This window comes from Asterias rubens, chromosome 12 (assembly GCF_902459465.1).
Source record: "Asterias rubens chromosome 12, eAstRub1.3, whole genome shotgun sequence".
NCBI classification, from domain to species: domain Eukaryota; kingdom Metazoa; phylum Echinodermata; class Asteroidea; order Forcipulatida; family Asteriidae; genus Asterias; species Asterias rubens.
Window position 1 is genome coordinate 4,611,834 of NC_047073.1, and position 22,521 is coordinate 4,634,354.

Sequence of the window (22,521 nt, forward strand, 5' to 3'; positions counted from 1 at the left end):
TGTTCCTACTAATCCTGCATCTAGACTGCTTTCTCAGAGGAATATCAATTCCTACCTCCAGCTCCCCTATAGGTTATTTCATCTTAAATATGTTCCTCTAGTAGTTCCCTACAAGAGTGGCTTTCAGCCTGAACTTGGGGCAACTTTCATTAAAAACAAAACAAAAAATAAACTCTCAGATTCTTTTAATTCATACATCACTCCTCCTCACAATTATCGTAATAGTGATAATTTGCTGATACTCTGTTTGTTATTATCGTCGATATTATGGGTTGGTGATGTAAGATTCAAGTTGAAATTTACGGTTCTTTTCATAACATGGTGTTACCGCCAACAAGAATGTTAAATTATACAATGGGACGAGGAATTCGGATAGGAGAGGGTGATTGGGGTACTTTAACAAATCAACATGTGATCAATGACCTAACTTCTCATTAATGTATATACAAATGTCTACAAGCTACCATAAAGTAGAACGAGTACAAGGTTTTTGTTCTTCTTCTTCTTTTTCTGATTGAAACGTCGAGTTGAAACCAACGGTTCTTTTCAGAACCACCCCAACTCGTTTAGAGAATATCATTACATGCATGGTGTTACCACAAACCTTACTACACTAATGATACAAGAATGATCAGCGATACGTTGGGATGATAAATAATAGGTTAGGGGGGGGTGACTGGGGAACTTTAACAATCCAATATAATCATAATGACCCATGACTTATCTTTTTATTAGTGTATAAAAAGTTTTAAAATTTATACAAGTTCTAGACTAAAGTATAACAAGTACAACGTTGTGTCATTTTAATCGGTACATATTGCATTAATCTCATATACTCAGCAGTTTATATCTAGCATAAGAACTAATTAATACAATACGCGTTCTATATAGAAGGACAGTGCTATAATGTTTAGTACAACTTGGATAGTTTTATTTAGTTAAGATATAGACTGAATAAAATGATATTATGAAAGATATGGCTTATCATAGTATCGCTATCAATTGCGATCTTGTATATTAAAATCGATCTAGAAAATAAATCAACAACGAGGCTGATGAAGCGTATAGGCCTACTAAAACTTGAGCGATGTAGATAATGTATATTCAATGTTTCAACGTTCTTATGAAAGAAATGACGTCTATTCTGAAAAATGTAGAGTATTTTAGTCTCGCTTTCAATATTTAATCCGGCGTCGATCTAGTTTATTAAAGGCAGTGGACACTATTGGTAATTGTCAAAGACTAGCCTTCACATTTGGTGTATCTCAACGTATGCATAAAATAACAAACCTGTGAAAATTTGAGCTCAATCGGTCATCGAAGTTGCGAAATAATAATAAAAGAAAAACAACCCTTGCAACACGAAGTTGTGTGCGTTTAGATTGTTGATTTCGAGACCGCAAGTTCTAAACTTGAGGTCTCGAAATCAAATTCGTGGAAAATTACTTCTTTCTCCAAAACTATGGCCCTTCAGAAGGAGCCGTTTCTCACAATGTTTTGTACCATCAACCTCTCCCCGTTACTCGTCATCAAGCAAGGTTTTATGCCAATAATTATTTTGAGTAACTACCAATAGTGTCCACTGCCTTTAAACTACACCTAAATAACATAGAGGCTGATTAACCGTTACACTACTAAGTACTACAACTTTAATGGGTCGATTTAGATAACATATATTTAATACAATATTCTTAAGAATGACTACCATTTTGAAAAATTAAGAAAATTTCAGTCTAAACACTATACTCCGGTGGCGATCTATAGTATATTAAACTACTCCCATGACCTAGAGGCCGATGAACTGTACTACTACTTTAATAGTTTGAATGGTTAAGATGTAGTTCTAATAAAGTACTCTTATGAACAATACAACTTATACTTTTTATTTAAACTATTTTATTCTCGCGATAATACTATGGTGGGGAACTAATAAAACACAAGACATTTTTCCTTTAACGTGTTATCAGTAGGCCTAATAGAAAGAATGTAGAACTAAAATTAATATTGTATTGATGTAATTTGTTTGTTAAATATTTTTATTAAATGTTTCGTTTGCCGTGAAATAGGAATCAAAATATTAATATTAAATATATTTCTGAACAAATAAACAAACAAATACAAAAGTCGATACTGGTTGAAAGAGAAGTTCATTGGATGGTAGGTTGGGATGGGAGTTTGGAAGACAAGTTTGGCCAAGGTTTGGAAACTCAAGGGGGCGGACTGCTGCAAATGGTTGGTACGCAAGCAAGCCTACTCCGAATTGTCAGCACGAAGAGTGTTTTTTAAATGTTAATTTTTTATAAGCCGTTCTGGAAAAAAAGATACGATGTAAAAAAGTCTCATATCATCCTCAAACAAGAATGGTGTTGTGATAAACACAGATGCCCGCTAAGGTTCATCTCACCTACAATAAATGGCCATTCAATTACGAACAACATAACACGCTACGTATTCTACATATTATTGGAATGCAAGATTTAAAAAAATTACGTAACCAAAGTCTTTCCATTTCGTTTCTTTCGTTGGGCTAAATAGGTATTTTGAGTCATTCGTATACAACCTGTATCTCGTTTCGCAGGTGTGATGACCATGTGGTTTGCCCAAATCTATAGGGCCTACAGTCAAAGACTACTGGGCAAGCAATGGGTTCTGTTGTGAGCAATGATCATGGTATTCACTGGACGTTATACGCTTATATTATCTGGCTCCATTTCAGCAGGGAATCGCTCATGTTAGAAAGCATTGATCAATGTCTTCATTTGTATGCATATAAAAAGAGTTGCTTGCGTCCAGTGCACATTATTTTAACATTTCAACCCATTGTTGGTCCTGAGATGAGGTATTGTGTGCCCCCCCCCCCCAACATCATGTCTTCATTGTGTGCTGCTTAGAGTCTCAGAAATCACTATGGATTTTATTGAGGGTTTTTGTGCGCAAGAAGAAAATTCAATGGAGACCGCCAACACAAAACTACATAGCCCAGTCGGTAAAATGTGTGATAAAATAGCCAACTATGTAAACGGTGGACAACATATTGTGTGCTTACACTGCCAGCAACTGGTTTGTTAGCAAAAACAATTATGTAACGTTCCTTTATAAGACACTGGACACTATTGGTAATTGTCAAAGACCAGTCTTCTCACTTGGTGTATCTCAACAAGTGCATAAATTAACAAACCTGTGAAAATTTGACCTCAATTGGTCGCCGAAGTTGCGAGACAATAATGAAAGAAAAAAACACTCTTGTCATTTGAAGTTGTGTGCTTTCAGATGCTTGATTTCGAGACCTTACTTTAAAATCTAATTCTGAAGTCGAAGTCAAATTCGTGGACAATTACTTCTTTTTCGAAACTACGTTAACTCAGCAGAGGGAGCCGTTACTCGCAATGTTTTATACATGTACTATCAACCTCTCCCCATTACTCGTCACCAAGATAAGGTTTTATGCTAATAGTTATTTTGAGTAATTACCAATAGTTTCCACTGCATTTTAACAATATTTTCCGTCAAGCACAAGCTTATTATTATATACCTTACCTCGACAGCAGAGGCGATGGGCAGTGTCCCTCAATGGGGTCCCTTCAGCGCGAAGGTGTACCGTGCTCGCCAGCCATGCTCTCGGGTGCAAGACCTCTCTAAAACCACCAAACATCTTCGGCTAATTTGAGTACTTCCAAGATAAAGTTGCTGTCCCTATAGGTGCCAGTCAATACTATGAACTATCCCGTAATTGACAATGCTGGAATGAGTTTGTCATCGTTGAGAGAAAGACACTAATTCTCGAGAAATGAGGCGTTTAAATCCACAGCAGTCCAGTCGCCATTTTACTTACTTTCAAACGTAATGTACACACAGTACATCATCCTTTCTCTTGTGCCAAAAGAGCATTCGAACAACAGCGCCCGAAACTCATTTGCATATCAATAGACACCTTCATGAAAAGTATGTGGAGAATTTCGGCGACAAAACTTTAGCTCCGCCCAGTTGCTCTGCTTTATAGGGTTGTTTGGGAAATGTTTTGCCGAGTTCTCAAGTTCGCAACGAGGACAAATTCATTCCATTTTTGCCGACCAGTTACGGGACATTTCACAGTACTGACCCTAATTGATACATTCCAGTTTTCTAGCATGATTGTCATGGCCAGTGAAACTATTTTTATTTTATAATTATATTTTTCTCTACAAATAAAAAGAAACTTTTGGGGAAAATGAAGCCGAATAGACTGAATTTGCCAATATATATTCGAGTTTTCTAGCATGTTGGTCGTGGCCAGTGAAACTATTTTGATTTTATACTTTATTTTTTCTCTAAAGTAAGTAGATAGTTTTTATGGAAAATGAAGCTGAATAAACTGAATTTGCCAATGTTGTATGTAGCCATTAATTTATATAATATTCCATTTTTCTAGCATTTTCGGCATGGCCAGTGAAGCTATTTTTATTTTATAATTGTTATGTTTCTCTAAAAGTAAATAAGTAGTTTGTTTAGACTGAATTTACCAATAATTATTGTAATAGCCATAATAGTTTCCCTCTCGCAAATTTGATTATTATTTGTCTCCTTTCTGAAGTCCCTATAGGCCTTGAGTGATAGGGATGCGAATGTATTGGAATGTGACAAAGAAGGTGATTCCACAATGGGAGACTTTCTGGGACGATAGAGGGCAGCAGACTTACCGGGTAAATCCATTGTTCTCAGAATTATGCGCATGTTCAGAACTACGTAAACAATGGAAATTTACCCGGTATGTCTGCTGCCGCCTAGAGTTGGAAAGTCTCCTATTAATCCAATATCATTGAACATTTTCTTTCTAGTGTACTTTCTCGATCAAGTTCCAGCGCCCTCTGGCGACTATGGTGTCAGTGTTGGTGGTGGTGGTGTGTGTGTGTGTGGGGGGGGGGGGGGGGGTATCGCGACGCATACCTTACAATTCTTTGTTTACTCAAATTCAAATTCCACTTTAGAAGTTCCAAAGAAACGTTTACAGAATATAGATAGCCTTTGCTTTTTTTCTCAATGGCGGAGGGGACTTTGACTCGAATGTAAACAAACATTTTGTTCGGAATATTAATTGTGTTTTGATGACGACAATATCCAGCATTCGATCAACGATAACCGCTTAAAATAAAATAAATAAAGAAAAAAAAGTGTTCTCTCATAACAATTTTTTTTCTCTTCACATTTCAAGTTATCAGTTTAACCCAGTTTTTGGCTACTTCAATGGTAATTTTGAGTGTTACTTGAATGTTGGAGCGGGGCTCTTGAGTTAGTGGATTCCATGTTTCATCCAATCCCTTCCGTTCATATGTACAGTGCAGTTACTGATTCCTGGTTGGTGTACTGTTACAGGTCTGTTTCGTTAATGAAGTAAGTAATTAGTAGGATTAACTAAACAGTCGTCTGTAGTTTTGTTTTCTGGCTCACACGGGCTCGCTGTGTGCGAAATGAACAAGTTGGATATGATCAACTGACATAATATTATTGGATGTAAAGCTTCTGAATTCCCGTGGTGTTTAGTAAGGAGAATGTGATTTGATTATTTTGTGACAATCATTGCTGTGAAGTGAAACTTACTTTTAATAAAGTGATCATCAACTCTGCGCGCTGCAACACATGGACAGGTGTGATTTTACTTTGTGTGGACACTCAATGTAGATCTCGTTGTGCTTATTGCTGGTTCCAGTTCATGGGGCAGTATGTGACTTTGAGACCGTGGATGAAGGACAAAGATCACGGTGGACTTGATTATGCGGAACTCGCTTTGAGTTCTTTCGAAACAACTTCTATCAACAAAACGTTGAACTTGTGGTTAGCACTCTCGCCTTGGTGCCTGACGTTTCAGAAATCGAAGTTGAATTTGAAGTCGAACACAAAAGGTGAGTTTGTGGCCCTTTTTGTGAAAGATGCAAAAAAACACGTTTTTTTAAGTACATAACATAACATACGATACAAACAACCCTGAGAAAAGTTCACAAAATTCGTCGGTCATGTTTTCGAGCAGTATCCAGTTTTATAAAGGGAATGTGATTTGGGTCACAGCTAAAAGCGTGACAATCGAAATTAGGAATGATGTCTGATTTTTGGGGCTATCCAAAGGTATTTCTCTCAACAATAATTTCAGGCGGATATTTCTCTGGAGAAAATTATACTGATTATGAATTTTGCTAACTAGTAAGCTTTGTGAAATTCCCCAAGTAATTGCATCTATTAATGTTGCGATGGTTTTTGAATAATTGATTAAATCTATAGAAAACAATTTTGTGGAAAAAAATGTTATTGGAAAACATATATCGCCTCTTGAAAAACCCAAACTATCCACCGGAACAAAGTTATAATCATTAATTAAATAAATAAACAGAAATAAAACAATTAAATTGGGCGAAATTATTTAGATACCATGGCTTATAATTTGGCTTTGGCTCCGACTGTAGGCTTTGTCAGTATGTGCGAGAAGCTGCGATTTCAATACGGGGCTTCCCACAGGCAGACATTGCCAAAGCCTGGAGTCGCTGCTGGAAGCTCTGGTTTCGAAAATACATTAAAGTAAATTTGAAATAAGACTGTCCTTGTGATTTTGATTTGATTTCGTTATCTCCCAAAATCATTGCACAGAGACCGAGCAGATGCAATATTGCTAAAAAAAATTCTTTTCTAAACAAAAGTTTCAAACGCAGCTTTTAAAACACCATAAAGAACCTCACCCGTCCGTGTGTGCATTGGATACGATGAATACATAATTTTTCAAGTTGTCAGATTTCCAATCAACATACTATAATTGACTTACCTTGTTGGGGTGATAATACCAAGCATGTAAAATTCAATGGCAGAGTTGCTGAATATCGGTTATAAATTGGAGTGACAAGGTTAAAAATGGCAAGATTTTCCTTGAAATATAATTTTTTTTAAATTACCTATTTTTTATGATTTTTCAATGAATTTAGATTGATTGTGTTGTTTCGAAATGAACAGTATGAAACAAGAAGTTCGCATGCCACCGACACTGCGTACAAAAACATGGAGCATGCAATTTTGGGAACATGATTGATGGACGTGAAATACTGATGTGATCCTGACGATAACCGAAAGCTTTTAATTTACACATAATCGCTCCGTTCTAAGAATGATCTTAGTAGCATGCCGTCTCCCCACAAACGTCTTGAAATGAATTATTACTTCAAACCACTCTCTGAAAAAATAACTCTGGGTCTACACTGATTGCTTGGATGGTATAGACAGAGGAAAAATTACCAAATACAGCCTTGCTGGGTGTCCCGTGCAGTATGTGTACTTTCGACTCCCCACAACTAATCATGCTCAATTTTGCTCCACGGTAATTTATCACCCACAAATATAATGTGTGTCATTAGCATGGCGAGCCAGAAAACAACGGTTGTTTAGCTCACGTTGTCGGTGGCTGCAAATTAATAATTTCCTGTGCTTGTCTGAAATATATTGCTCCGTGGTTGTTATTAAAACCGTCTACTCGTACAGTGATAATCATGCCAAATCGACTCTCACAAAAAGGGACCATGTATTGAGATTTTCCCCGTTGCTAGTGATGCAGATATTTAATTCAATTCAATTCAATGTTTTATTAGTCATATCTTTTTTTCTGGATGTGAAAAGTTTACATAAAAATATATCAAAAATACACGTGCACGTCTTGAACCGAGGGTTTGGGGCTTCTGGCTTCAACATCATTGGCCGAAAGATTTTGCTCCTTTTCAAAAACATGCTTTGCTCATGGCTTCCGTCGGTCAGGTGGAAAATCCTGTACCGAAAGCGCACGCCTTTCAAAATAACCAATGGAGCCGATAAGCCGAAGTCAAAGCACTGCTACACCATGAGCCATTTTGAGGTATGGTGGACACCGTTACTATGACACTTTGGTTTAGTTAAATTCGACTGTATACACCCAAACCAAAACAGTGCACTCGTAAAGTATCCACCATTATCTCAGAAAGGCTAATGAGGCTCATAGAAACCCCAAAACGTGACGTCACAAGAGAACTTAGCATATTGTTGTTTGAGTATACTGGCTTGGACATTTTAATTACATATTCATTGAGACGTGCAATAGTAATTTCACCGACAACAAAATTGCTCTTTCTACCCCCTCTCTCTTTTTATTTCTCTACTTTGGCAGCAGCATTTTTAAAGTTCTCATAATGAAGAGTTACCTTGACCAATTAGGAACCCTTAAAAACGGACATCTTGAAAGAGTCTTACGTAATGCACATTTGAGCGCTTGGCATGAAACCCCAGCAGATCTCATGGAATCAGCCTGTGTTGTTGTTGCCTTTCCGCCGAGTCACGGGACCTTTGCAACTCCATTTTAAATGCACTGGATACCTTTGGTAATAATTGTCAAAGACCATGTGTTCTCACTTGGTGTATCCGACCTGTGAAAATTTTGCTTCAATTGGACGTCGAGTTTGCAAGAGAATAACGAAAGAAAGAAAAAAGAACACCCTTGTTGCATGTGTACTTCCAGATGCTTCATATAAGGCTTCAGCTGAAGTTTTTTGTAATCTGAGTGAGAAGTTACCTCTTTCTCAACAACTAGGTTACTTCAGAAGAGGCACGCCGTTTCGCTCATGATGTTTTATACTGTATCAACAGCTCTCCATTACTATTTTCCACGCGGACAACATTGGAATTTTCACCACCAAGTCGGGGCCAGTGACTATTATGTACATAAAGATGATTCGAAAACCCTTCCATAGCAAGACTAAATCCTGCCATAAAAAAATAATGCTTTTTAAAGCCAGTGAAAAGTTAAACTATTATGGTTAAGTTTAGTTAACCTTGGTTCGTTAAGTGGTTAGCCTTAAAGGCACTGGGCACTGTTGGTAATTACTCAAAATAATGTTCAGCATAAAATATTACTTGGTAACGAGCAAAGGAGTTTTGTTGATAATACCAAAAAATATGAGAAAGGCACCCTCTAAAGTAACGTAGTTCTTGAGAAAGAGGTAATTTCTCACTCAACAAATTAACTAATTCAACTCTGAAGCATTTTTGTAATAGGCATCAGAAAGCACAGAAGTGTGTGTAACGATGGTGGTTTTTCCTAAATTCTCCCTTGCAACTACGATGTCCAATATTGAGCCAAAATATTCGCATATTTGTTATTGTATGTACAATGTGGGGATACACCAAGTGAGACTACTGGCCTTTTACATTACCAGCGGATACAGTGCCTTTAAGGAAAATTCTATTGTTCAACACTGTAAATTTACAGTGTGATGGGGATTTTGAGGTCCACAGAGTGTTTCAAGTACCTACATTACGTGGTCCTCAGTGTTGTTCTCAATTCCACACTTCGTAAAAAAGTAGCATTAAAACAGCAAAACTAACAAGCAAACAGACAACAACCTAAATAACTTTCCAGCTCAACATAGACCCCCCCTACTGTAAATATTATGTATTGCCTTGCATGCATTTGAACAATTTAAAACGACAAAGTATTTGCTGTCAACCCTCCTTCAATAAAAGTATCTTTTAAAAGATCAGTCATAAATCATTAGCGGGGGTTGCATAATTTACGCAAGGATAACGCGTCAATAAGTCAGAGTGTTTATTACAATGTCGACACTTTACCAAATTATGACAGCGTACTCGCTAAAAAGGTTTCACGGTGTAGCAGTTAGCATGTTATGATAGTATTCTTTGGTTTGTAATCTATTCATGAGCGCTTTAAGGTTCACAATACACTGAAAGGTACATGTCAAAAATCAAGGATTGTTGTCGTATTCAATGGAAGTAAAAACAAACAGATTTCCCTTAAAATATACAGCCAGCCTACGGCACATGGAATGTGCATATTGGACTGCGCATATTGAATTTGTAGTACTCTTTTCTGCAACTCAAACTAGGCTGATAGACAAAAGCTTTTGTAGAGATTCCCAAATTAGCTCTTGTCGCCACTAGTTCAAAAAGGAACCCTAATACAAACGGATTGGTTTTTGTATACATTAGTTTGTCTGTGTCACTTTTTACAAAGCCAATTACTCACGCTTCCCTGTCACAGCTTTTGTCACTACTTGGCGAATCAGTGTAAGATTATCCCCATTTTTTGTGTTTGGTTGTTTTCTCTCAAAAGATACCCCTTACGGATGGACGAAGAAGCCCGCTGGGCCAACCCGGTCCACGTACCGAGGCCACCCTCACTTAAGCCCGCACGAAGGTTCTCCGTCCCATCGGTGGTCTACTCCACAAAGACAGATTTACAACTGGATGAGAAATCAGGGTTACTTAGCAACGCACAGGGTGATTACGCTAATCAGCTAGGTCGACATGTCCCTGGGACGGGGCGGAGGGTGTTGTGGTGGGACGATAGTAGTGGACGTGATTGTCCCGCTCAGGAGTCGGCTTATTCAGAGATTAGTGCCGCGGATCCCAACGAGTGGTCAAATCAAAGGCCCTCGCTCAGTAAGAGGTTCTTGAGCTCGGATTTAGTGCAGAGTGAGAGTTTGGGCAAACACAACCCTAGCAGTTTAACTCGTCGTCCGGCCTCGAGCGGGGGAAGGACAGGATGTAGTCGCACCGGGCTCGACGCCCTGAGCTCACCGTCATCATCCCCACCGTCACACTCTGACATCGGGCTGCATCGACCACGCGTGGTTATGCAGCTGGCAGCAGACGCAGCGTTGCCAGGGGCCCGGGAGAGGAAGAGGCCCATACTGTTGAAACAACGGGAGAGAACACCTGCCTTGAATATCGACAACTCGACTGTGCTGCTCTCGTCACAACATGCGCCATCACTGCCACTATCATCGTCACCGCCGTCATTACCCGACACAAACCCAAGTCGAGCAGAGAACCGGAGGCGGAGACTAAGCTATGCAGGGGAATCTGTCAGTCTGGTGTCCTCATCTCTCGGAAGCAATCTATTGATCAGTAGCTCGAGTGCGAGAAACCGGAGGAAATCCACATCTGTCTTGCCGTCCATCTCACAGGCTGCTACACCGGAGATGTCTCTCCCTACACCGTCTCAACTCGGGCCAGATACCCGTAGAGTCCTCGGTGCACCGGGGGCTCTACAGACCCGCTCCCTACCAGAGGAGGGTCAATATGTGCCCGTAGTAGGTGAAAATGCACACGTGTTGAACAGGAAAAAAATTATCAACTCTAACGTGAGTTTGGAGTATAAGCGGGTCATGGGCGACTTGAAAGTCCCGGCTGGTGGTAAGCAGAACGCTCAAATGGGAAAACGCTTACTCAGTAAAAGATGGAGCTCACTTCAGACTTCAATACTCACGAAGAACCCCGCAGATGACGGTGGATCGTCGGGTGACGACGGGCAGGAATCATCGGGCATCAGCCACGGGAAAGAAAGTCCGATATATAGGGTCGGTACTCCGGACATCATCGCGGGCGAGCGGAACAACAACGACCCCGATAAGCATCCGCGCAGCCGGGGCTGGATCTTCATCAAAGACAATCTGAGGTCGATCGCAGACATGTCACCGAGAGACAGTATAGACTCCAAACCCCTGAGTTTCAAGAACATCGCCGATTTGGTCAAGGCGAAGGAGTTCAGACTGATGATGAAACGACGAGCGAGCTTCATCGAGAACGGCCGGTTTCAATTCGAGGAGGCCAAGCAGGATTTATACCGTAGGTACGGCAGAGCTAACGGCGACGGAAACGCTGCTGCTTCGGAGAAGAATCAGAGAAAACCCGAAGGAACTAAAGTGATTAACAGACGAAAACTTGGTGGAATATCGGGGAGTATTTGAAGCGAATTTTTGTATAATTTATATAAATGTAAAGTGCAGTAAGTTTGCAGTGTGACTGTGGTTCTTTGCGGCAAGTTTATAGTCATGTAGATGTAAAAAATAAAAAGTGTCTTTTAAGCTTGACTCAAATTCACATTTATTAATATTACCAATGCCCCTTTTTTTTTTCACAATGGAATTTCAGAGCTCTCAATATTTCACAGTTAAAGAGTTTAAAGTGTTACTCTTAATTATATTTTTGCAAAAAAACCCAAAACATTACCTTGCCGAGACCACAAGTAGCTTGATATGTTTACTGACAAATATAGTACTCAAAAAGTATACCGCCTTTGTCGAGATGTACGTCCAATTCAAAATTTTCAATTTCAAGAGCTCAAACTGCTCCCTAAATTTGCATTAGTTTAAATGCTACCTTTGATACTTAAGCAAAAAACAAACCATTGCCTTGCCAAAACAAGTAACTTTATGTTTACTGAGAAATATGGCAACGCAGTGTAATGTTGTTGTGATGATGTAAAAGCTCTAAAACCTTTCCTTTAGAGGTGGCTGTATTTGTTCACACAGTCATAAAAACCACTCGATAAGATACAATTTATATCTCTGTATTATTAGTGAGGGCTTCTGACAATAAACATATGTATTTAGTCTCGATGATATCTGGCCATTTTGCTTGACCGTGCGTGTCACGCGTCCGCACAGACAGACATTTTATTTCGTTTAATTTCAAAATGGTTTATTAAAAAGAACATGAAATGCAGCAAAAAGCTGAATTAATCATGGTTTATATTTGAAACAGCAACAAAGAAGACAGAGGAAATGTAACTTTAAAATTTACATTGAAATTACAACAGTGATACATGTAGTATATAGGCCATAGGTGATGGTGTTGTGCATTTTGTGGTAAGAATGAAATTTGACACACAGTTGTTAATAAAGATAAATTGCTTTATAGGGCCATTGCAGATTAATTGTTCTTTGAATAAAATATAAGGTATAGAATAACAAACAGGGTCGGCCATTAAGAGTTCACTGGGGTCCTTTGACAGTCCATTGTTGTTCGTTCACACGAAGTTCAGTTTGCAATGCTCAACCATGCTATCCATGCTAAATTGTGTTCGTGTGAAAAGGTCTTCATAAATTCTTGCTTGACCTGCAAACAGAACAAATCTACAATGGCCCTTTATGTAGCCAAATATCTGTCCCGTGAAATACTTCGTGTGACAAATTCATTGCTTGTAATATGTATCATCAAAGGAACATTTCCTCCAACTAGTTACCCACATCCAGGGGCGTTTACGTTTTGCAATCTGAAAGACCGTGTCCAATTAGACGGCTTCAGTAGTGCCTTCGGCAGCGGGGACGCCAAAAAATCAATCAAATTTCCACTGCTCTAAAATTGCAAGGGCCGTGGGTTCGAATCCCACCCGAGTAAATATACCTGTGATATTGTTTTTACAGGTCTCGGGAAAGTATTGAGTATACAGTGCTAACACACATCGGTGTATGGGTAAAAACCAAAAATTAATATTTGCATTGTTGTTGTTGCAGGCAATTGCCATAGAATTAGCCGCAACAGCCTCTAGCCGTAGCCGCAATCGCTCGATTTGGACGCAGGCTTTGATGGGTCACTTTATAATAAAAGGAACACCTTGCCTTGGATCGGTCGAGTTGGTCTTTGGAAAGCGTTTGTAACCGTTTGTTATAAAATGCATATGGTTAGAAAGATGTAAAAGTAGGATACAATGATTCACACAAACATGCCTCGAAATTGCACGGTTTTCCTTTTACCTCGTCGACTAGCATGGTCGGCCATTTATGGGAGTCAAATTTTTGACCCCACCCCCATAAATGGCCGACCGTGTTAGTTCGCAAATTAAAAGGAAAACCACGCAATTTCGAGGCAAATTTGTGTGGATTACTGTATTCTACTTTTAAAAAATCTGTCCAATCATATACATTTTATAACAAACGGTTACAAACGCTTTTTATAGACCAACTCGTCCGATCCAAGGCAACGTGTTCCTTTAAATCACTGGTCTCGTTCTCCATTTAAACTTTGTAAATACTGTACATAAGTTATAATAACAGTCTTCGAGTCAATGTATCTATTGCTAAATATCAACATGTGTCTTTGTTTTTGATGTTCTCAAGTGTATAACATCATGTGGTTTATTATTTTTGATATAAATAATTCTAATAATGGTACAAGTAAATTGTAACTGGCACGAGTTGAACAGATTTATTGTGAATCAGTTTTTAGTTCTCCAGAATGCATTTTGCCACTTTGACACTATCCAATGTTCCGTATTGAACTGAATTGTACTGAACTGTATTGAACATGAGGTGTTCTTTCATGATTATTTTTAAACATAATATGAAATTCATGTCTATAATTATCTAATTTGTTCATAAATTTTGCCGATTTTTATCACTCCTTTTTGAAAAAAAGACTCTCCTAAGGTCGAATCATGAGGTCATTTTTGTTTTGCCAATGTAAATTTAATGGTGTCTTTCATTTGTAATATTTCACTACAGACTCCCTGGCTGTTCAAATTAAGAATTGTTTGGCTTCGTTTATGTGAGCAGACGGTCGATTTCAATTCGGGTTATTTCAAGGGATGAATAAATATTTAACCAGAGAACGATTCAGGCTCTAGTGTGGCACAGTTGACTTTAAAGTCAAGCTGTGGGGGCTAGCTGCTCAGAGTGTTTAAAGGCACTGGACACGTTTGTTGATGTACAAAGACCAGTAATTCTCACTTGGTGTATCCCAAAACATGCATAAAGTAACAAACCTGTGAAATTTGGGTTCTTGGTCATCGAAGTTGCAAGAGAATAATAAAAGTAAATACACCCTTGTTGCATTACGTTGTGTGTTTTCAGATGCATAATAAAAGGCTTCAGCTGAAGTATTTTATTACTTGAGTGAGAAATTACCTCTTTCTCAAAAACTACGTTTCCTCGGGAGCTGTTTCTCACAATGTGTTTTACTATCAACAGCTCTCTATTGCTCGTTTATGCTAACAATTATTTTGAGTAATTACCAATAGTGTCCAGTTCCTTTAAGGGAGTATTCCAATAATGTGTGGGGAAATAACCGAAATCACGCTACGTTGTAGCAACAAAACTATTACGATGAGAGGTAAAGCAAGGAACCTCAGCTAAATTGCTTTCGTATGAAAAGGGCTTTGGTCGTTCTTGCTTGACCTGCAAACAGAACAAAATAATCTGCAAATATTCTCGTGGCATACTTCGTTTGACAAATCCAATGCTTGTAACATCAAAGGCACAAGTGTATTAGAACATTGTGAAAATACAGATTCGTAATGGTGTGACACTTGTTATTGGTAGCATTTGAATAAGGCTTCAAAACGTTAGTGAGCTCAAAATACACAGTGCATGTTTAAAGTGATGTATGATATTTTCACGGGTCGACTGTAGCGTTCCTTGAAAACCTAAGATGACTGGAATGAACTTACAAAACATAAATGAACCAAAAACAACGTGTGAATTTTGCTTGTTTTATATCTAGATAAAAGAACTTCGTCCATACTGTAAAAGCCACACTTGATATGGAAATTTAATTAAATCACTTGTTTACTCGTTTTGTCTGATGTAAGAGAGATGGCGCTGCTGTCGAATAAAGGTTAATAATTAACCATGTCTCAATATAGGCAGGCTGGCGAGTAGATGAACACATCGCTCAGGCAGTCTGTATTTCAAATTAGCGAGCAAATTTGAAAAAAAAAATATATCTTTCGTTTTCTAGTTAGGTTTGTGGAGACACAATGTGCATATAACTCTCTGCATGGGTCGTGGTGTTTCTGAAAAGAACAGATGGCAAAAACTGGACCAATTTCCAGGGGAAAATCTTCTACACACAGAAGGCATCTTTGTGATTGGTAAAAAGGGGGTTTGCAGTAGTTAACCACTTACAACCCAATGACCTAACTAAGTAAGCCATTTTCCCAAACAAAAAACCCAACCAAAATAAGGCAATATTTACGCAAGGATTTGTTACGTTTTCAAGTGATGGTTGCTACTTACACACACTTCTAGGTAGAAATAGACGCGAAAGGCCACTGACATACCGGTGTTTTTTGTTTAGTCAAACCCCTTGTGAACTAAACACAAATAAAGTGTTATTTTTGAAAGAGAGAAAGAGAGGGAGAGAGGGGGGGCGATGTTACCCAAGGGCGAGATGGGAAAATAAAAGCTCCTTAAAACTGGTAATCCCTGAGCCTCTTATCCCATGGAATTATCCCCCCTTGTTGTATTTCAAGGGAAGCCATGGCTTGATAGTTTTACAGTAATCCACTATGGAAAACGTAAGACGATGATCCTACGGGCTTAGTGTAACGGTCAGTAACGGTGCATCAAGTTTTAGAAATAACCCACATTCTTGTTGACATTAACAATCTTATATAACAGATCTCTCTTTGTAGACATTCAGAGAAGGCGTAAAACTGTGCCTTAAAATAGCTTCACCTATAAATGTGAAGACATAAAGGCACTGGACATTTGGGTAATTGTCAAAGTACTTTATCACTTGGTATACCTCAAACAGCATAACATAAAAAATCTGCGAAAATTTGACTCGATTTGTCATCAAACTTACAAAATGAAGGAAAACCACCCTTACTGCACAATAATGTGTGCTTTCAGACGCCTAACATTTGATTATTTGAGTAAGAAATTTCCTCTTTCTAAAAAACTACGTAACTTCAGAGGGAGCCGTTACTCACAATGTTTTAGCTCCCCCTTGCTCGTTGCCAAGTAAGTTTCTATGCTTAGCTAACAAATGTTTGGAGTAATTCCCAACAGTGTCCGAAAGAACAACCACGAAACACCAAAGAAACAAAAAGAGGACGAAATCGAACATGCGTTTTTCTTTTTTAGAACAGTTGAAACTGTTTTAAAATGGCGGTGCGTGTAGTATCACGTGACACTAAAAAAGGGTCACAGAGTCCGGACTTCATACAGTGACAATTTCTACACGTCTCAATGGAAGCACACATGACGTACATTTTGTGGAGATTGCACCGTACGATTTTCATCAACTCTTGATAGAAAGAAAGGAGCACATCTCAAAATATTTTCAGCTGGTACAATTACTGTTATTATTTTGAGGAATTTTTAATTTAAAAACGGTACCCCCAAATCCTTGATCAAAGATTTTCAGGGGGAAAAAATGTCAGCCGCAGACTGATAAAACTTGAATGTTATCTCTGGCAATACAATGGTTATTTGATTTCAGCAGCAATTTTTAAGTGGTTATGTATCAAATAACACAATGGTACAATGGGACTAGATAAGCCGTTTGAATGAAACTATTATAGAAGAGTTTTCACTGGTTGCCGGGCGTCAGTGATGGTGTGGTGTGGAACATATACAACGCCGTGTCTGAATGAGACACTTCGGCTACGGCTACGGCTGCGGCAGCCTCGCTAACATACTTATCGCAAATACTTGGTACGTGCGCGTTAGGCGTGGAATGAGGTGCATTCTAGTCAAGCTAGCGATCCAAGTTTGATCTCTAGCTAGACCAGCATGCACCTCATTCAACAGTTATCGCTCGCGTAGTCTGGTCCATTGCCCAAAGATTCCTTGACGTCTCTTGTTAAAAATCTTAGGTCAGGTATCACCCACGGTTAAAAATAGAGCATGACGCAACTTGTCAGGGTCGGGGGTCATCTCCAGGGAAACCATGTCTGCACGTACTACTAGTTGCGATAACGTAACCCTCCTCCCAACGGCCGCCAGGCCGGAGGGTTACGAGATTTTTTTGATCGTCAATTAATGACAATCTGGTTCAACACGTATAATTTCGACAGCTAGTCACCAGATTTGTTCCCATTTTTACCACTTCAATCATGAAACTTAATCCTCAACCAATGTCTAATGAACACTCAAGTCAAAACACCTTTGAAAAAATATTTTTGAAGAAAAAGGACAAAAACTTACCAGATCCGGAGCGATTTCCCAGGTTTATATTTTGAACAACGCTTTATTAAGGCACAACGCCTGCATTGGCAACCAATAACTGGCATAAAAACTCCTGGATCTACGGCCGACAGGTCTGGACTGACATTACGAGTCCGTACCGAACATGAACGATACTGTCCGAATGTTGACGACAACACGTTCGGAACCTTTCGGATAACTTCGAAAGAGGACGAATTCCTCCTTATTGGTCACGTGATTTTGGGTGATACCGGACCCTAAATTCGACAGAGCCTAGTCGGAGATTTTTGGGTCTGGGAACCAGACTAGCGCTCGCGCAGTGGGTATTTGCTTTGCGAAAAGGTCTTTGTTCTGTTTGGAATCCACGGTTTCGGCTTTAGATTCGGCTTAAAGGCAGTGGACACTATCGGTAATTGTCAAAGACTAGCCCTCGCAGTTGATGTATCTCAACATATGCATAAAATAACAAACCTGTTATGCGTTTATTAGATGGTTGATTTTGAGACCTCAAGTTCTAAATCTGAGGTCTCGAAATCAAATTCGTGGAAAATTACTTCTCTCTCGATAACTATGGCACTTCAGAGGGAGCCGTTTCTCACAACGTTTTATACTATCAACCTCTCCCCATTACTTGTCCCCAAGAAAGGTGTTATGCTAATAATTATTTTGAGTAATTACCAATAGACCTTAAAGTCACCTGGAAGTGGTATTTTTTCAAAATAAAGCTTTTGTCACTAAATGTGTTTTGATGAGTGGAATGTGAATAAACAGTTAACTAAGGTTTAAAAAAATCAGTTATTATGTTATTTACAAATTTAAGAGTAGACCCCGACCCGAGAGGGCGCTGTTCGTGATGTCAATCGAGGCAGACTTTGCCTGTAATGCGTAGAGTAAACACAATTGCAAATAGTACATGTACGGACCAAGTCGTGAGTTTGTACGTTTCCAAAAAAAAATTGTTTGGTTTTTTCCGGCAATGCCGACCAGGTGTATTGCTGCTGAATGCAGAAAAACACTTTCTGAAATGTACCAATTCACGACTTGGACGTACATGTACTTCGCACGTGTGTTTACTGTACGCATTGCAGGCAAAGTCTGCCTCGATTGACGTCACAAAAGGGGTAGGCGGAGTCAGCCCCACCAAACAACTTTATATATTTTTTAAACATATAAATCGTGACAAACAATTACAAAAAATATGTTTTATTGTTCGTAAGCATATACTCTTATGTTTGAAAGAAAACAAATTCTATTTCCAGGTGACTTTAAGCACATGACGTCATTTCAGTACGGCGTCCTCGCCTTGAGGTCAAAAGGAGGTTGTTCATTGGCCAATCTATGTCCGTTTCGAATGTTTCGTCACCGTTTGACCTCAAAGATGGCGGCAGGATGACGTCAATGCATAAGGTCTATAGTGTCCACTGCCTTTAAAGGCTCCGTCTTCTTGTCTGGAGCCCTGAGCACGTACGCAAAGCACGTGCAATTGTAAAAACGACCATGGGGCCAAGCTAGCCTGAGTTGTATCTGGAGCCAAAGCCGTGGTTTCGAAAGGGCCTAATATAGCGCCCCCTACGTTTCGAACAGTACATGATGCTCATCATCATGATGAGAGAGAGAGAGTACTTACTATTTGAGTTGGGAGTTTACCCAACACTCCTCTTATACGACAATTTACACGAAAAAAAAAAAAAAACACTTATCACGGCTAATGCACTTTTAAACAGTACTGACTGCAGCAGTTTGTCAATTTATTTCTCAGGTAATTATTTTTTAAGACGTTGCAAATTTAGGATGGAGGTGAATTGTTTTACAATTTACATGCTTAAAGTATTTAATACCAGTGCACAAATATTTTGATATTTTATCACTACTTATTTGTTTTTCTTAGACAGTGGTAGGCCTATACCTTTTAAAGGAATTGATTAAAGACAAAGTACACCATATGGTTAAAATAATAAAGTGTTTGAGTCTGACCATGAGGGGTTGACAACCAGACAGGGCCGGCCCCAATTTCATAGAGCTGCTGGAGCAAAACGACAAGTACATAAGCACAACAAGAAGCCGATTACCAGAATAAGGTTACCAGCTCAAACTCATGTTTCGTGTACGTACATGACCATAGTAATGCTCATTAAGCAGCGCTAAGAAATTGGGCAAAGGACCAAATTTCATTAACTTCGGACGTTTTCTACTTTACGGGCGGCCACTTAACCATTTTTATTTCGTACAACTGCTTATTATAAGCAAAGAAAAGGCACGCCGGACCATGTGACCTGTGACATAACATGTAAACATATGAATAATCATTTATTATTCTTTCATTTTTTTTCCCGTTTCTCGAAAGACGGCCGAACATAGACGGGGGCTGGAGTGGGCAGGCAACCGGGCTAAAATCTTTCTCTTTTAAAATACCCTTACACTTGAATTAATTTATATTAACAATTCATGTGGTACTTTGAATTTAGACACCAGACTAGCTATTGTTTTACATGTTGACTGTTTGCACGGCACAAGGGTAAAGAACACCAACCAGACATCAAATAATAGAAGTAATTTTCTTCGGATGAATTCTAAGTCTAGACATGAAGTTTGGGCTGAGAACGCATTCAAGTTAACTCCACATGTGAAGAATGCGAGTCAAGTGACCTACATTATTCATCCAAGTGGTGTAAGTGCATACAAATGGACGGATAAACATGAAACCCATACAAAACATTTTTTTTTTTAAAGTAAGGCAAAGAAACCACATTCAGAAATGAGCATAAACATTTATAACGTGGCGGGTAAGGGACCCCGTTAGTCTATGTTAACCCTTTCACTGACGCGCCAGACCTTTGCGTGACGTCACGAAAAGGTCTGATTCTCACATAGATTCTCACAACATGTGAATAAAACAAATTGTTTGGGATTCAAATTAATTGTATAAAGATCTTGAGCGTTCAAATGCGCCACACGTTGCATAAAATGCGTACTTCAGTATATCGTTATGGAAAACCGACTCCCAAAATGAAACAAACAAAAGTTGTGACGATTACGTCAAGGAATTCGGACCAATAGGATTAAGCTACTGCATCTACAAGCCCCCCCCCCCCCCCCCCCCCAATACCACAAGGTCCCGAATCACGGCCTGAAGTTGGTACGAATGTCATCTTTTTCGAATGGTATATCAATCCCTTTAAAGGGATTTTGGTGCATAGCAGCATGAGTTTTCTGTTTAACACAATCACGCACTTAGTATCGGGTCCAAAACGTTCAAATGCGCACGGGACATGTGTTCAGTCTATTATTGAGTAATTTACACGCTTAATACACAATACATGTAGTTTTACAGTAATTGCATTTTAGTATCTCTATGCATTTAATGGTTACAGGCTTTTAGTTGTCAACGACAACGACACCTGCAGTTTGAATTTCTCTCTCTGCGTAATGGCACAATTATCTTGATCATATAAATCATGTGTAACTGCTTTAAATAGTTTCACGACAGGTTAAAGAAAAGTACTTATGGCACTGGCTACGGCTAACCCACCAAGCTTTCCTATTCTTCAACATTATGTTTGCATTCAACAGTCATAGCCGTATGTAGCCAAAGTCGTTTGATTCCGACGTTGCATTACATTTGGGGTTGGATTTGATTAAATGCAGTGTACACTATTGGTAATTGTCAAAGACTAGCCTTCACAGTTGGTGTATCTCAACATATGCATAAAATAACAAACCTGTGAAATTTGAGCTCAATCGGTCGTATAACTTGCGAGATAATAATGAAAGAAAAAATAAGCTTGTCACACGAAGTTGCGAGACCTCATGTTCTAAACTTGAGGTCTCGAAATCAAATTCGTGGAAAATTACTTCTTTCTCGAAAACTATGGCACTTCAGAGGGAGCCATTTCTCACAATGTTTTATACCATCAACCTCTCCCCATTACTGGTCACCAAGAAAGGTTTTATGCTAATAATTATTTTGAGTGATTACCAATAGTGTCCACTGCCTTTAAAAACAGACATAACAACGATCTATATTGATGCATTCATTAAAAATGATTTAAAACCATTTTGTACCTTGTTTTTTTGTTAAGGACAGAACACCTTCTGTTGAGGTCTTTTAAATATTTATCCCGTTGGACTATGAAGACAGTTGATAAACCAACGAAACCCAACATCAGGAAAGACAGCATCTTGTACAAAACAGTTTGAATTGTTGAGTCAACATACGAAATCCAACAAATTGTTCAAATTTTCGCTTCATACAAAATCCAACAAAACTTGAAATTGTTGGCTTCACACAAAAACCAACACAATTTGAAATTGATGGCTTTACACAAAATCCAACAAAATTTGACATTGGTAGCTTCACCCAAAATTTGACATTATAGCTTTACACAAACTTTGACTTTTTTGGTTTCATACAAAACCCAAATTTGCTTTGGTTTGGCAAAAAAAAAGTGTTGTTGACAAAATAAATGATGCCGTCAATCCTTCATGGTTGGGTAATATCAAAGGTAGGGTAAAATGGTGTATTAGTCTCTATACCTGAGACCTTTAACAGACAGATACTCGTCTTGATATTTATTTGGAATTAAAATAAGTGTCTTGTACCTGGCCTACAGCCATCCTATCCCTGGCGGCCTTACACTTTCTTATTATGTGTACAGAGAAAAAGTCCTAAATAGGGCTAACAGCCATCCATACCTTTCCTTTAAGAATTGGGATTGTGTTTTACTTCTCACAAGTAAAGGGGTAGGGTGGGGTTTTGAATTTGATGGGGGCTGGAGTTCACTGTGCATAACATCTGTTTCATGAGCATGTTTTT

At 38.8% G+C, this 22,521-nt stretch overlaps 1 protein-coding gene across 1 annotated transcript; it reads left to right on the forward strand.

Annotated features, from left to right (window-relative positions):
* Positions 1-10,118: 10,118 nt before the first annotated feature.
* Positions 10,119-11,806, forward strand: LOC117297700. The gene has a single exon (XM_033780847.1). The coding sequence runs from the start codon at positions 10,119-10,121 to the stop codon at positions 11,742-11,744; it is 1,626 nt and encodes a 541-aa protein (XP_033636738.1). The 3' UTR covers positions 11,745-11,806.
* Positions 11,807-22,521: the final 10,715 nt, after the last annotated feature.

Coding starts and splice junctions, on each gene's coding strand:
- LOC117297700 (XM_033780847.1), top strand. CDS start 10,119: ATGGACGAAGAAGCCCGCTGGGCCAACCCGGTCCACGTACCGAGGCCA.